The sequence below is a fragment of the Eretmochelys imbricata genome, chromosome 1 (genome assembly GCF_965152235.1).
Source record: "Eretmochelys imbricata isolate rEreImb1 chromosome 1, rEreImb1.hap1, whole genome shotgun sequence".
Classification (NCBI taxonomy): Eukaryota; Metazoa; Chordata; order Testudines; family Cheloniidae; genus Eretmochelys; species Eretmochelys imbricata.
Genome location: NC_135572.1, coordinates 223,562,389 through 223,578,565, shown reverse-complemented (window position 1 = coordinate 223,578,565; position 16,177 = coordinate 223,562,389). Strand labels below are relative to the sequence as shown.

The following is a 16,177-nucleotide window of genomic DNA, read 5'->3' as shown; positions in this document are numbered from 1 at the left end:
AAGCCTGACCTGCTTATAGCAGCCTTGCCACCTACCATGTCCAAGGTGTATGTGACATGGTGCCCTAAGTTAAGCAGTGCCAGAGGAGAAGAAAAACAGAAGGAAGAGAGCAACAGAAGTTGCAGACAGAAGGAGGAGCAATGCAGGATGGAGACAGGAAAAAAAAGCAACACAAGTTGCAGGGTTTCATCAACATCTCCCTCTTCGTTGACCAGAGAACTTCAGCTTTGACAAACCTTCACAATTGACAGACTAGAAGCAGCATTTTGCAAGATTTCAGATTGCTACAAAACTCCATAAGGAAACTGAAGCTATACAGGCATGGTGTTTACCTTGTGCTATTTGGAAGCAAGCAGAGCATTTCTTTCAATCCTTTGATTTTCCTGAAGACTGGCACAAAGATGACTGTGAAAGGGTTCTGGCTTTTTTTGATGCATACTTTATACACTGGAACCTCAAAGTTACAGAACTGACCAGTGAACCACACTCCTCATTTGGAACTGGAAGTATACAACCCGGCAGCACCAGACACCAAAAAAAGAAAGAAAGAAAAAAAAAGGAAATACAGTACAGTAGTGTCTTAAATGTAAATGACTAAAAACATTAAAGGGAAAGGTTAAAAAAAGATTTGACAAGGTAAAGAAACTGTTTCTGTGTTTGTTTCATTTAAACTAAGATGGTTAAAAGCAGCATTTTTCTTCTGCATAATAAAGTGTCAAAGCTGTATTAAGTCAATGTTCAGTTGTAAACTTTTGAAAGAACAACCGTAACATTTTGTTCCGAGTTATGAATGTTTCAGAGTTATGAACAACCTCTATTCAAATGTGTTTGTAATTCTGAGGTTCTACTGTACCCTCAGAGAAATGTGGTTTATGAAAGGGCATGTTTTCACCAGAGAATTTAAGGACTAGGGGAAAATGTTGAATAGTTTATAAGAGCTCTGCATGCCTTGGCTGAAAACTGTGATTCAGGAACAGCAAACATGAAAACATCAGAGAGAGGCTGGTTATTGGGTTAACAGATAAATATCCTTCACAGGAGCTACAATTCAAAACAGACTTCACCCTACAAACTGCTGTTCAAATGGATTAGAAGCTGTTAACAAACACAGCCTGAATGAAACAAGTTAAAACCATAAAACTGGTGAGGTAATGAGGGAGAACTCCCTGGCTAAGAGGAACAAATTCCACTCAAACATTCAGGATATATTAAATGCACGAAACATGGACGTTTTGCAGTTGTTTTCCACATGAACACAGTCAGGGAATTGATTCATATTCCAGACAGACAATGAAGAGCTATTGTGTCTTGGATCTATCCTGTGTGAAGATACAGAGCCTGCCTGGAGAGTGAAACTGATCATTCAGAGAAACACTATGGACTTTAAAATGGACTTAGGAGCAGATGTAACAGTCATCTCAGAAGGGCCTTACAATCACCTTCAACCCCTCCCAGAGATGAAGTTACCTGCCACAGCTCTGACTAAGACTGGAGGCATTCTGATTTGCATGGGACAGTTCACCACAGAAATCTCTTTCAAAGAGAAAAACTTCTCATTCAGAGTGCATGTGATCAAAGACCAACAGCATTCTCCACCTCAGTGTGGCAGCCATGATGGGCCTCATGAGAAAAGCGGAAGAACTAGAAAGATGGATATTTGAAAGGAGACCCAGTACAAATAAACTCAAGATAAAATGCTGGAGCATGCAGTGTACTTCAGGAAGAACAATCAACAGAGCAAACTCTACAGATGGCAGATGCAGAACAAGAGGAAGAAAACTCAGAGATTCCAAACAGGCCTCAGGCAGTCATTGCTACTGACGGAAAGCCAGATGACCAAGTTGTTACGTGTTTGGGTTGGGTAATTAGAAAACTAGTACCACTGAGCGATGTTAGGACTTTTTCCCTTGCCCCTCTCTTGGTTCTTATCATGCAATCAGAAAGCAGAAGACCATAGTCCAAGTGCAGGCAATGCAATGTTTAGTGGGTTTAATCAGGCAAGCATATCCATAGCTCTGTATGCCACAGAGTTTTCCCTGTCCTTTTTCCCACCTTCTTTTTCTTAGCAGGTTTAATTATATCCCTTGGTCCCACCCCTTACAATTTATGGTCATGTTCCGTTTTGGAGGATCGTAGTATGGGGACTTTGGTACTACCTCTTTTGTACCCTTCGGGTGGGGTAAGGAGTAAGGTTATATTTCAGCCAGGGTCACCTTTTCTCTGGCTTTTTAGTGTTTCTTATGTTTGCCCACCCTCCCGCCTGCCCTTCCCGTCTGGTTGCTTGACCTTGCCTTTAGATAAGGGTCGAGGCAGTCTTCAAGTATATGCTTGTATATTAAACTCCCACCATTCCCAGCAACACTTTAACTCTTTTCCTTATTCCTTTTCATTGTGCTATAAACCCCATCTGGAAGCAACACACAGTGTTTTCATTCTTTGTTCATACATATTCATAAGGAGGATATAAAAGTATCAAAAGTCAAACCCAAAATTTTATCCTAGGCTAAAAGACAGACCTATATACTAACAAGAGACACTTAATAGACTGATCTGTGCTCAACTATAAAGATACCATGATAACGTAAATGTTGTAAATGGTAGGAATGTAGAACGCAAAGGGAGAGACGTAATGGAAGGTTAAACTGTATTATACTATTCAGCCACTAGGTGACACTGTGTGTAACATACCTTGTTTAAACTAACTTCAGCCATACCTGTCGGAGTATTAAGGTATCTTACGGTGAACACATCTGGTGTGTACCTCTCTTGCACAGAAGCTCTGTAGCCAGTGCATGTCTGGTACAGAAATCTGGCCTGCTTGTAGCAGCCCTGTAACCTGCACAAGGTGTGCATGTCAGGGAGAGCTTTGTGGGGGATCCAGGGACCATCTTAAGTCCTGTCATATCTAATATCTTTAGCTGTGATCTGGCCATGGAAATGAACAGCACAGCAGTGACACTTGCAGATGACACTACATTGGGAGGAGTTGAAACTAGTGGGGACGACAGAGAAATAATACAAAGGGGAAATGCAGTGGTCCCTTGCTCTCAAGTGGAGAGGGAGCCCGCTCCCTCTCACTATGTCAGGCAGCAGCACTCAGGCTCGGGTCCCACTTGCTGGGCTGATCTGTAAGCAGTCTAGAGTTGGCAGCCTCCTGTCAGAGCTGCCACCTATCAAGAGTCTAGAGCCCTGGCATTCTAGGCGGGGTGGAGTATAAACAGTTTTTAATCCTCAGCATCCTGGCTGGGACAGCCGGCAGTTCATGGTTTATAAGGGAAGCTCTGGCCCTCTGGGCAGGGCAGAGTGGGAAGCAGGTTTTGCCTAAGCCTCTCGGCTAAGGCAGCCAGCAAAGACACAGTCTGGGGCTCTGGCTCTTTGGGTGGGGAAGAGCAGGGAGCACCAAACAGTCTAGGGATTCAGGCCCTGAGGCAGGGCAGAGCACCAAACAGACAGTTTTGATGACCTGGCTCTGGCCGACAGCAGACCTCTTGGCCTAACGTGGGGAGGCTGCCACCCCAGGGATGGGATTGGCAGCAGGGGATGGGGGGACCTTGGTGCACCTTACTCCACTGCGTCCCAGCCCGGGGCCCAAACACTGGCAGACTGTTCCGCCACTGGATCAGCAGGGATCCAGCTAAAACATGTTGACTCGGGTTTTGACAGTGTAACGGGACCAAAGTCCAGTTTCCTTGGTCTACTTCCTACCAGCATCTGGGTGAGGGGTTCCATAGTGCCCAGGTCCTTGGTCTCGTTGGGGTACTTGGCCGATGGCAGTGCCAGCAATTTCTCTGCAGGGTCGGTCTCCGTTGGGGACACGATGCTGTCCGGTGCAGGTCTAGCTCCAGAATTCTGCAGCAGGCTGGAGACTTCTGTCTCCTTCCCTGGCTCCCATTCCAATGAGATGCAAGGCCCTCCCTTTATACTTCCTGTCCTGCCCTGGTAATTCCGGCGACGGGGGCAGGGCAGGTTTGGCTCTGCCCACCACAGGGAATGTAGTGGTCCCTCACTCTAAAGTGGGGAGGGAGGTCACTCCGCCTCACTGGACAAAATAATACAAAGAGACTTCAAGTATTCCTAGAAAAAATAACATGTTGAGATTCCATTTAGAAAAGTACAAGAAAATCCATGTGAGGGAAAGATCCGGAATAGAGAGATACAGCAGGAGGGAGGGTACCAGGAAGGAGAAATGCTGCAAAAGAGCTTGGGTGATAATGGCCAAAGAGATCAGACAGTTCTACTAGGCATTTAGGGCATATCTACACTGCAGTGAGAGGTGTGATCGCAGCACATGTAGAAATACCCAAGCTAGCTTTTACCTAGCTCGGTGAAAGCTAGCTGGCATAACAACAGCAGTGTAGTTGCGTCAGCATGGCTGTGACGTGGGCTAGCCACTGGAGTGTGCACCCAGGATCCTAGGCGAGGCTGTACACGGCAGGTTAGCCTGTGCTGCTGCGTGTGCTGACACAGCTACGTGGCTAGCTCGATCAAAGCCAGCTCAGATGTGTTTATGCGTGCTGCAATCACTCCTCCAGATTGCAGTGTAGATTTACCCTTATATAAGAACAGCCATCGTGGGTCAGACCAAAAGTCCATCTAGCCCAGTATCCTGTCTTCCAACAGTGGCCAATGCCTGGCACTTCAGAGGGAATGAACAGAACAGGTAATCATCAAGTGATACATCTCCTGTCGCCCATTCCCAGCTTCTGGCAAACAGAGGCTAAGGACACCATCCCTGCCCGTCCTGGCTAATAGCCATTGATGGACCTATCCTCCATGAATTTATCTAGTTCTTTTTTGAACCCTGTTATACTCTTGTCCTTCACAACATCCTCTGGGAAAGAGTTCCACAGGCATTGACTGTGTGTTGTGTGAAGAAATACTTCCTTTTGTTTGTTTGAACCCTGCTGCCTATTAATTTCATTTGGTGACCCCCAGTTCTTGTGTTATGAGAAGGAGTAAATAACACTTCCTTATTTACTCTCTCCACACCAGTCACGATTTTATAGTTTAATATCCCCCCTTAATCACCTCTTTTCCAAGCTGAAAAGTCCCAGTTTTATTAATCTCTCCTCATATGGCAGCTGTTCCATACCCCTAACCATTTTTGTTGCCCTTTTCTGAACCTTTTTCAATTTCAATATATCTTTTTTGAGATGGGGTGACCACATCTACATGCAGTATTCAAGATGTTGCATTTATCAACATTGAATTTCATCTGCCATTGTGTTGCCCAGTCACGCAGTTTTATGAGACCCCAGTGTATTTTTCGCAGTCTCCTTTGGATTTAACTACCTTGAGTAGTTTTGTATCATCGGCAAATTTTGCCACCTCCCTGTTTACCCCTTTTTCCAGAGCATTTATGAATATGTTGATCAGCACTGGTCCCAGTAGAGACCCCTGGGAGTCACCACTATTTACCTCTCTCTGTTCTGAAAACTGACCCTTTATTTCTTCTCCTTTTTTCCCTATCTTTTACCTAGTTACTGATCCATGAGAGGACCTTCCCCCTTATCCCATGACAGATTACTTTTCTTAAGAGCCTTTGGTGAGGGACCTTGTCAAAGGCTTTCTGAAAATCTAAGTACACTGTATCCACTGGATCCCCCTCGTCCACATGCTTGTTGACCCCCTCAGAGAATCCTAGAGGATTGGTGAGGCACGATTTCCCTTGACAACAACCATGTTGACTCTTCTCCAACAAATCATGTTCATCTATGTGTCTGATCATTCTATTTTTTACGGTAGTTTAAACTAATTTGCCTGGTTCTGTAGTTTGGGTTATTGGCCTGTAATTGCTGGGATCGCTTCTGGAGCCTTTTTAAAAAATTGGCATCACATTAGCTATCCTCCAGTCTTCTGGTACAGAAACTGATTTAAATGATAGGTTACAGACTACAGTTAGTAGTTGTACAATTTCACATTTGAGTTCCTTCAGAGCTCTTGGGTGAATATCATCTGGTCCTGGTGACTTATTACTGTTTAGTTCATCAATTTCTTCCAAAACTTCCTCTCATGACATCTCAATCTGGGACAGTTCCTCAAATTCGTCACCTAAAAAGATAGGTAGCTAGTACTTTCCATTTTTAAAGCACCGCACAAATATTAGCTAATTATTCCCCACACAGTCTCTAGGCAGTACATATACAAGTACTATTTTGCCCATAGGTGTGAGCACCAGGATAGGAGAGGAATGATTTTGGGTGGTAGTAGGAGTAATAGGATACATTTATGAAGGGACCATTAAGGTTGAATATCAAGATAAACTTAATGACCGTGAAATAGCCAATAGAACAAACATGACAGGGACATGGTCCTCATCACCTGGGATGCTGAAATCTAAGCTGGACAGAGCAGTGGGAATGTGCTGTAGGAACCAGTCCTGCACTGGAGTTGGGGGCAGGGGCTGGATGATCTCATAGGGTTTCCCATCCCTAGCTTCTCTGAGCCTGTGCAAACCGTGCCCTTTGTTTTCAGGCTCCAGAAGATCCTTGGACCCTTTCTCTGAGGCCGTGTACGAGGAGATCGATTATAACCTGATGAGAAAGAAGCAGGAAATGTTTGATCGCTCAGGTCTGTGTGTGTCATTCCTAACAGGGAAAAAATCTCTAATGCACTCTGCCTTCTAAAGCTCTGACTTAGAGCTAAATCTCTGCAGCCTTCAAGCCTGTGAGTCCTGGATGGCTGGAGATGCTGGGTCTGTGAAGAGACCAGCCAGTTACTGGACTGAGATGAATGAGTTTCCTCCCTAGCAGACTCTGCTAGCCCCATTCTGAGGACAGTCAGGCCCATCTGTACATCCTGCAGCCGTAGGGGGTAATTAGTTATGGGTCAGGAAGATGACTGTTCTCGTCATTTTGACTGAATGTCAATCAGGGGGGAAGATGCTGCTCTCAGTTTAGCACATTGTGGGGCACTCTGAGCATGGTCAGTGCTTCTCCCTGAGGCTACTTCTGAGATCCACATTCTCCTCTCTGCTAATGGTGGGGGTTGGTCACAGACTCTGATCCTGGGAGGGGTGTGGCCTTATCTGTCAAAAAGGTGGGGGAGGGGGAGTATCTTCCAGAACAAAATGGGAGTCATGTCCATGCCTGAGGAGATCTGGAGCAGCAGCCTCAGCCATAATTTTCTGCTGGATCAGGCCATGAAGCAGCAACATTCAGGAGGAGAAGATAAACATTCCCATCTAAAGATTTAGACTCAAAACAGGCCCCCCAGTTCATGAGAAGGATTTGAATGAAACCCACAGGAGGGGATACCATGGTAAAAGTCTCACTCAGTTCCTTCCTCACCTCATGAGGTCAATATGGCTCTTCCCAGATCTTCCCAGTCTGAATTATCCACCCCAAAGCCACATTTACTACAAAAAACTGATATTTAGCTTAGAAAGTCTGTGTCAGCCTCTCACCACTCAGTCGCTGTGAATTCAGCATCTTCCCTTGAAGAAGCAATATAGTGAGACCATAAATCTTGCTCCAGGACCCAGATGCATTGCCCATCAGCCAGTTTTGCTGCTCTCACTGTGATAACATCCCATTTACCCTTTCTCCAGTTTCCTATTCAGATGACTCAGTGACAAAGCTGCAATATTACACCGGGGACAACGAGGGGGAAAATGATCCTGGATCAGAACAAGGTAACAAGGATGGGGGTGGAAACAGAGGCACACAAAAGATTTCTGTCCAACTCTTGGTGGAAATGTGAACAAATCGTGACCCTTTCTGTGTGTGGTTGACTGTGCTCTCTCCCAGGGGAGGAGCTGCAGGGAACCTGGCAGAGAAATATTCACACTGTATGAAAGAATCTGACTTCCACAGCTGACACGTGTCACTGTACAACCCCTGATCTATGCCCCATGACCTTAGCCCCCTGCTTCCTCGACAGGAGCATATAGCCAAATTCACGATCCAGCCCATATAATGTAAGGACTTTAAACCATGTCTTTATAGAGTTCAGTTGAATTCACAATGGTCAGCTCTGGTGTGGCAGCTACTATCTCCCAACAGCCTGTGATGGGATGTTAGATGGGGTGGGATCTGAGTTACTACAGAGAATTCTTTCCTGGGTATCTGACTGGTGAATCTTGCCCATATGCTCAGGGTTCAGCTGATCGCCACATTTGGGGTCGGGAAGGAATTTTCCTCCAGAGCAGATTGGAAGAGGCCCTGGAGGTTTTTCGCCTTCCTCTGCAGCATGGGGCACGGGTCACTTACTGGAGGATTCTGTGCTCCTTGAAGTATTTAAACCACAATTTGAGGACTTCAGTAGCTCAGACATAGGTGAGAGGTTTATCGCAGGAGTGGGTGGGTGAGATTCTGTGGCCTGCGTTGTGCAGGAGGTCAGACTAGATGATCATAATGGTCCCTTCTGACCTTAATATCCATGAATCTATGAAGCAGGTCCAGGGTTAGCTCAATACCAGCATAGATCCTGATCTCATTGAAGGGCATGACAAAGTTGGTATTGGATGCTGTGGGGCAGGGCTGGACCTTAGTTATTTTTGAGGAAATAAAGGTGGCACAATTATTGTTTCACAGAATGTCCATGACTCTCCCTTTTCCCCTGGATCACCCTGTGACTTCCCCTGCAGACTCTATGATGAAAAGCCCAAACTCGAAAACAACAGGCGTTTAATGGGGAACTAAAACCTGCTGGGGAAATGGGTGTGTTCCGGGGAAGCTGACCGTGATGTTTGCTGTTCCAGAGGGAGCTTTCCCAGGGGGGTCTCAGTTGGCTTACGATAATGTGGAGGAGCCTGCCTTGAGGAACGTCCTCCAGACTCCAGACAGCCGAGGTGAGCAATGATAAATCTGCCTCCTGGAAGCCACATTACCCCTTGGCTACTGCTGCTCCACCCTCTTCATTCCCTAGTCTGCCCTTTGATCCTGAGCTCAGGGCTGGGAAGAATTAACCCAAAGTAGCCTGGCTGGAGCCAGGGAAGGGCTGTCAGGGTTCCCTCCCCACTCTAAACTCACGGGTACAGATGTGGTGACCCGCATGAAAGACCCCCGAAGCTTATTTTTACCAGCTTAGGTTAAAAACTTTCCCAAGGCACCAGTTTCATCTTGTCCTTGAACAGTATGCTGCCACCACCAAGTGATTTAGACAAAGACCAGGGAAAGGACCACTTGCAGTTCCTATTTCCCAAAATATCCCTCCAAGCCCTTACACCCCCTGTCCTGGGGAGGCTTGAGAATAAACAAGATGAGCATAAACCAGCCTTGGATTTTTAAGACCCAAAAACACCAATCCGATTCTTAAAAAAAACCCAGAACTTTATTAGAAGAACAAAAAAGGATAAGAGAACAACTCTGTAAGATCAGAGTGGAAGATAATCTTACAGGCAGTCAGATTCAAAACATAGAGAATCCCTTTTGGGCAAAACCTTAAATTACAAAAAGACACAAAAACAGGAATACACATTTCCTCCAGCGCAGCAAATTTCACAAGCCAAAACAAAGAAAACTCAACACATTTTCTAGCTAGATTACTTACTAACTTCACAGGAGTTGGAGAGCTTGCATCCTTGATCTGTTCCCGGCAAAGGTATCACACGGACAGACAAAAGCCTTTCCCCCCCGTCCAGGTTTGAAAGTATCTTGTCCCCTGATTGGTCATTTTGGGTCAGGTGTCAGCCAGGTTACCTGAGCTTCTTAACCCTTTACAGGTAAAAGGACTTTGCCTCTGTCCAGGAGGGATTTTATAACACTGAATACAGAAAGGTGATTACTCTTCCCTTTAAATTTATGACAAGGGCATTCCACAATTAACAGCTCCCCTCATTGTCGCCTTAAGGAGCCACGTCTTTGTTATTTTTATGTTTCCTGTTTGCTTCCCCTCTAATGTCCTCCTTTGTTTTTCCCTGTGCAGTCTGGCAGGATAATATCAAACAGCTAAACTGAGGTGTATGTGGCATTCATAAGAAATAATACACATAAGTCCCTCCTTTGCCACACCTGGCATGTAGCTTATTTCTCTATTCAGTGGAAAGCCTCCTCTCATTACCATTAATTACCATAATTATTTCAGAGGTCCCTGCCCTGCCTGGAGATGACCCAGGGGACGGTTATGATGATGCCAGAGAAATTTCTGACCCTGAAGACGACCCTGGTTCTGGACCGAGTGCCCAGGAAGTCACGGGGGCCCATGGGGAAAGTGTCAGGAACAGGGATTCACGGACAGGTGAGTGGAGTGTACACAAGTCACCTGGAAGAGCCTTTACTGGCCACTAGGGGTCACTGTGACTGCACTGAAATACAGTTATTGGTGAACTCTCAGCTGTGTCCCCTCCCTGACCTCTGCTAAACAGAGTTAAATGGATTGAAATCAAGACAGAGAGAAGATTGCCTAGATATGGTCCCTGATCCTACAAATACTAGATCCCATCTGTCAGTTTACTCACATGAATACTCTCTCTGACTTCAGTGGGACTGTTCAAATCATCAGTTACATGGGTCCATTGGCAGGATCAGGGACAAAGTGCCTTTCCCCAAATCAGGTGTCAGTGCCCTGGATGGTAATGGGAAGAGCAGGTCCCTGGAGTGGGGTTAGTTAGCGGCCTGGCTTTGAAATCCCTCTCTTCAATATGTAAATGTCCCCATTAGCACAGGATCAGAGCTGGGACCCAGGATTGCACTCCCACTTTGCACCTCAAAGGAAACTGGGTTGGGATGAAATGTGCATTTCTTTGGTCTTGATGGGAATAACGTGTGAATGAGCATTGTGTGGGTGGGTGAGATCTGTGATGTCCAGGCAAGTCCCATGGGCTAGGGTCCCCACCCTGCTCCAGCCACCAGGTGTCTGCTGGCGTGTGGTCCCTTAGGGGCTATATCCGCTGTCATGAGTTACAGCAGCTCCCAGTGGCCTATCAGGGAGTCGTCACCCCTCACTGCCATCCCCACACTTATCCTGCACCAGGGAGGTCTCAGAAGAGAGAGAATCTGCTCCCACATGTTTTCTTTGAAGAACAGAGAGAGAGATAATGGTTTAAACATGTCAGAGGCCCACTAAGAGGAACTGTGGGTGGGGGCTGATTCACAGCCCATGCTGTATGTTGCCCATCCATTATGTGAGTGCACATGGGTGGAGAATGAATACGTTGACTGTAATGTGACTTGCTTGCTATTTTCAGGCTGGAGTGTACACTCGCTAAGAAGTGAAGGGGCCTCTGGGGCTGAGAGGGAAGCCCTGTCTCCACCTCCTCATGACCCGGGTTATGATGACGTTGATGATGGCGTCTCTGGGACATCAGTATAAGAATGGCTGGGTTCAGATCAAATATCCTGTGAGGATGTAAATGCTGTATGGTTAGACTCTTCCTGTCCCAAATGCTCATTGACCCATCGGGGTATTGGAGACTATCCCTACCTGGGAACTGCTTCAATTAGCTTTTTTGATTTCAGTTTTGTTTAGATGCAAGAAATAAGTCTGACTGAGACAGGGGCTATGATTTCCCCTCTAATTTCCCATTGATCAGACAGTCTGGAACTTCCCTGCTTTTTTGTCCCTAACACTTCTTCATTGTGAATTTTTGCTTTTTCTTATTAAAACCTTTTTGAAGATCTGTCCCTGGGCTGATGTTTCTCTCATGAGATGTGTTGGGTGGCCCATGGGGACCAGTAGGGAGAGAGATGGAAACTGATGTGATGGGTTTGGTCACAGAGACCCACTTGGGACTGTCACCTGATGTTCTGAGACTACATCTGAGCCTGTTTTCCCTGCCAGTTTGGGACTCCAGAACCCAGCAACAAAATATTCCTAACTCCAGAGAGAGCCCTAACCCCCAATCCAGACTCCAGACTTTCCTCTGAAATCCAGGAGTATAAATGGGAGGTTATTTACAGGTATCTTAATGAGCACACACACACACGATTAGACAGTGACAAGAGGCCCCTAATCTCTTCTCTGCCCTACAAATGTTGATACTATGCCCTTCACTGTGGCATCAGAGCTTTGGATAGAGATGTATGAAGTGACATGATTTTCTTTCATCCCATGTGGGTCGTTCTCCATCCTTCCCTCTAGGGAAAAAGTGCATATGGATTCTTATGGAGGTTTATTTTATGACATGCTATGAGCTTATGCTACTGAAGGCAGATTTCAGAAGCTCACTTTCAAGTGGAACAGAAAAAGGGTTCAGGTGATTTTGTGATCCTGTTAGGTCCATAGTCTCGGATCAACCACCAAAAAAAGTGTCTCCTGAACAAATGAGCTTCCCCTGGCAGGAGACAGCTCCACTGTGCCTGAGGGACAATGCTGATCAATGCAGTCCTGGAATGGGAAGGAATCTCTCATTTGTTACAGGCCTAAATGCTGAAGACTCAGATCCTCAGAGGCATTTAAACCCCCTAATGTCCATTGATTTCAATGGAGCTTAAATACCTCTGCAGATCTCAGCCTTAGTGGCTTGAAGATAAAGACTGAGACCTTCCATGAAACATGATATTCTAAGCGAAGGTTGAAATGCTTTGTTTAGATAAGGTTAGATTTGCTCACCTTTGTTTAAAGAAGGCATCTTTGTACTATTTTGACTCTTATGTTGTATGGTGCATTGTGGGTGTGGCACATCGTGACAGTGTGTGATGGTATCCACGTGGTGGTGGTGTGTTATGTGATTTGTACAGAGTGTGTGGTGGTTGGGTGTTGCATGTGATCGTGTGTATATTATGTCGGGGAGTGATGCGCTGGAGTTGTATGTTGTTTATGTGCTGGGAGGGGTGTGAATGATGTGTGGTAAAGGATTGTGTTGGGTGTGTGGATGTGACTGTGGATGTGATGTGTGGGTGCTATGGTACAATTTAAAAGTCAAAAAGATAAAGTCAAAATGAAACTTTTTAATAATTTCCTCTCAGAAATGTTCAGGAAATCTATACTTCCTACAGAATGTTTTGATTTTGTGAAATCAGCATCTTCTGATGGAAAAATATTCCAATTAGAAAAAATGCAACTATCTGTCCTAGTTCTCTTTCTAAAAGACACACTTTAGGTCAACCAAAACTGTGGGCTTGATGTAGGAATTTCTATGTGAAATGTGTGTTATTCAGGAGGTCAGATGAGCTGATCATAATGGTCCCTTCTAAGCTGTGAAAGTCAAATATGAATCCCTGATGTGAGATAACATAGCCAGATCCACCCACTTCCAACAATCCAGGGAACCCTACAACACCCCTTCACAAAATAGTCAGACAACTATAGCAATGTCACTCATGAAAGAGCAAGCAAATGGCAGAAGTCTGCAGGAGATTAAAACAGCCCTACTGGGTTTTGGTTACAGTATGATCATGTCCACTCCCTGAGGGTAATAGAAAGGGGATGTACTGGAAGCAAAAACATACAGAGGTAAATAAGCATCCTGGCTGAGTTCTACAATATCTAGCAACTGAACCAGGACTGGATTAACTTTTTGTGGGCCCGGCCCCAAACATATTTGTGGGCCTCTCCTGGGGAATGAAGAGGCCAGGGGCAAGAGCACAGCGGGGAGGGTGGATTTGATTTAAATCACGAATCAGGAAGACTCAATTTAATCATGGTTTTCCACATAAAAGTGTATTCTTGTTGTTGGTTATAACCTTAATACATATTCTTCACAACTCAGAGATAGGTGTAGATTTCATTTTTACAAGGTACACACAATACATTTTTAAACCGTGATTTATTTTGAAAACTTTTCAGATTAGTTTTAGAGCTATATCAGAAAATAAATGAGTGTTTGGTTATTTCATTTCCCAAAGATAACTGAAGCAGATATTTATGAAGTTATTGGGAGGTGAACTATCATTAATATTTGGAGGATTTTCTTGCCAGGCTGTATTAGGAGGAGAACATCACCAGACAGATATTTAAATTGTTTTATTTAACTAAAACAACAACTTTAAGTAAGTATTCTGGATATTTTTCTTCAACAGCAAACAGAATAGTTTAACAAAAAAGCATATGTCCCTCATTTCTCACCTTTATCTCCAGACTTCTTTTCCTTGTCCAGATCTACTCCGCCCCCAACAATCTTCTATTCATTGAACTTTTGGAAACTTTGCACTTTTAGAGAGAGGTTAGGGATTGACTCTGTACACAAATTTGCAGAGGGACAATAGGGTTGAGGTCTGTTATTTCTCATCTCTATATATTATTTATTTATTTATTTAAAACATTTTTGCTGTTAACAAGAATGTTATCTCTGGAGACACAAATCCAGTCTGAGAACTGCAAAACTCAGCATCTCTGATGGTATCTTCTAGATTGAGCACTAAGTCCCATTGCGTAAATAGAAAAATTAACCTAAATAATCTATACAGAGGCCTGTGGACCCCCATAAGATTGGGTCCCTAATCATGAACTATTAGAACTCATTTACAAAACTTTTCTTAAACATTACATGAATATATTATCTCATACTATAGAATTAAAATTTATAATCCCAATTCCACGATGAGATATAATGTACCTTAATTAAAACTATCTTTAGATATCTTTTCCTCAAAAATCCAATTAAAACAAAAAAATCTGATTATTTGATTTTTTTTTTAAAAAGTCATTGATTTTTATCCACCCTGACAGTTGGGCAGGGCGGGGGGAGGATTGGTCCCTAGCTGGAGCGAGGCAGGGACCAGGGGCAAGATGAGCACAGTGGGGCATGTGGGGAGGATTAGTCCCTGTTATCTCAATTGTCGGAGACACAAGGTCAGTCTCCCTTGTGGTGGAACTGGCAGCGGCGTATTATCGCCGAGGCCGACAAATTTGCAGGGGCGGCAAATTTATAACAGCAGCATTTTTGTAATCGCGGCATCAGTGACACCGCGATTCTACCAATCACAGCGCGTATTGAAACCACCAATGACAGCGCGACGCCATTTAGTAAACGTACTCGCGAGAATCCTAAACTGCAGTGGACCCCCGCTTGAACGCGGGGTTTTGAATCCATGTGCGGTCCCGCGCTGTAAGCGAAATTCCACTATGGAGACGCGCGTTCAAGCGAGGGTCCGCTGTACTTGTCATTTTATTTATAATAAAACTTGTAAATGTTCAATTATTTGAATGATATTTAGATTCATTTTAGTTCAAACAAATTTGTAAAAAAACTAAAACAAGTTCATATGGGGCCAGAGGTGGCCATTCTTTCAGGGCCTCGGGGCGGCAAAATCATGAATCCGCCACTGGGAACTGGGAATCAGAAGTGGGCCCCCTGCTCTCCTGCCCCCAACAGAATGTGTTGCCCACCTTGCATGGATGGCAGGCGCAGGATACAGCTGTCTGTTCCAGCGCACACAGCTGTTCACTGACCACCCAACTGCAGAGTTTTCCAGGACCTGCTCTGGCTGCAGGACGTGGGACCCTGGCGAACAGTGCAGCCCCAGAGCTGACGTTTGTACGTGTAGAGCAGATGCTACAGTGGGCTGTGTGCTGGTACTGGAGGTGGCTAGTGAGCCCAGTGGCCACCAGGTCTATCAGCTGCTCCAGCGTAACCGGTCCTGGTCCCTATTCCTCTGGTCATGCTTGAGGAATTGGGGCCAGCATTCTCTCCTCCCACTGTGCATCCCATTCCTCCTTCGCCTTCTAGTACCCCGGGGTCATCAGTCTTCCAGTGCACAGTGATAAACATTTCCTCTCTGACCCTCTCCCTTTTCCCCTGCTGACGGAGGGTCCTGTCCCAAAGAACCTGAGGGGGAGGGTTGGTCCAGATGAGGTGGAAGTGCCGGGCAAGAGATGAAGGAGCATATGATTTTTCTGTCCATGGGGGGAGGGTGGGAATCCCTCATTTTACATTTTGCATCAAGCCAATGGCACAGGTTGGTCCTTTAATCACCTTGATATGCTCTGATTCCATCTTTATTCACTGGCCGGCTGAGAAGCTCCTGCTAATCATGTTCCCAACCCACAGACCCACTATGGTAGGAATTGCAGATTAAATTCATCCAAAAAAAGAAAATGGTCAGTGATGCAATCCCGTGCTCTAGGTGTCTCTAAACCTCTGAATGTCAAAAGTTGACACTAGATGACAGGGGATGGATCACTCAATAAATTGCCGTGTTGTGTTTCATTCCCTCTGAAGCATCTGGCATTGGCCACTGTTGGAAGACAGGGTACTGGGCTAGAAGGACCACTGGTCTGACCCCGTATGGCCGTTCTTTTGTTCTCTGTCTCTGAGTCTAGCAAACTACCTTAATGACTACTTAACCGGCTGAGT

At 45.2% G+C, this 16,177-nt stretch overlaps 2 protein-coding genes across 2 annotated transcripts in view; one reads left to right on the top strand and one right to left on the bottom strand.

Moving 5' to 3' along the window:
- The window catches only part of LOC144258004 (scavenger receptor cysteine-rich type 1 protein M130-like), a 73,508-nt gene extending 62,255 nt beyond the window's left edge, over positions 1–11,253 (top strand). Inside the window, 5 exon segments of the mRNA XM_077806305.1 lie at positions 6,475–6,570; positions 7,562–7,633; positions 8,702–8,791; positions 10,027–10,179; positions 11,129–11,253. Of these exon segments, the coding sequence (XP_077662431.1) occupies positions 6,475–6,570; positions 7,562–7,633; positions 8,702–8,791; positions 10,027–10,179; positions 11,129–11,253 (536 nt within the window).
- LOC144269822 (scavenger receptor cysteine-rich type 1 protein M130-like) overlaps positions 1–16,177 on the bottom strand; it is a 547,202-nt gene that overhangs the window by 463,839 nt on the left and 67,186 nt on the right. The window lies entirely within an intron of this gene.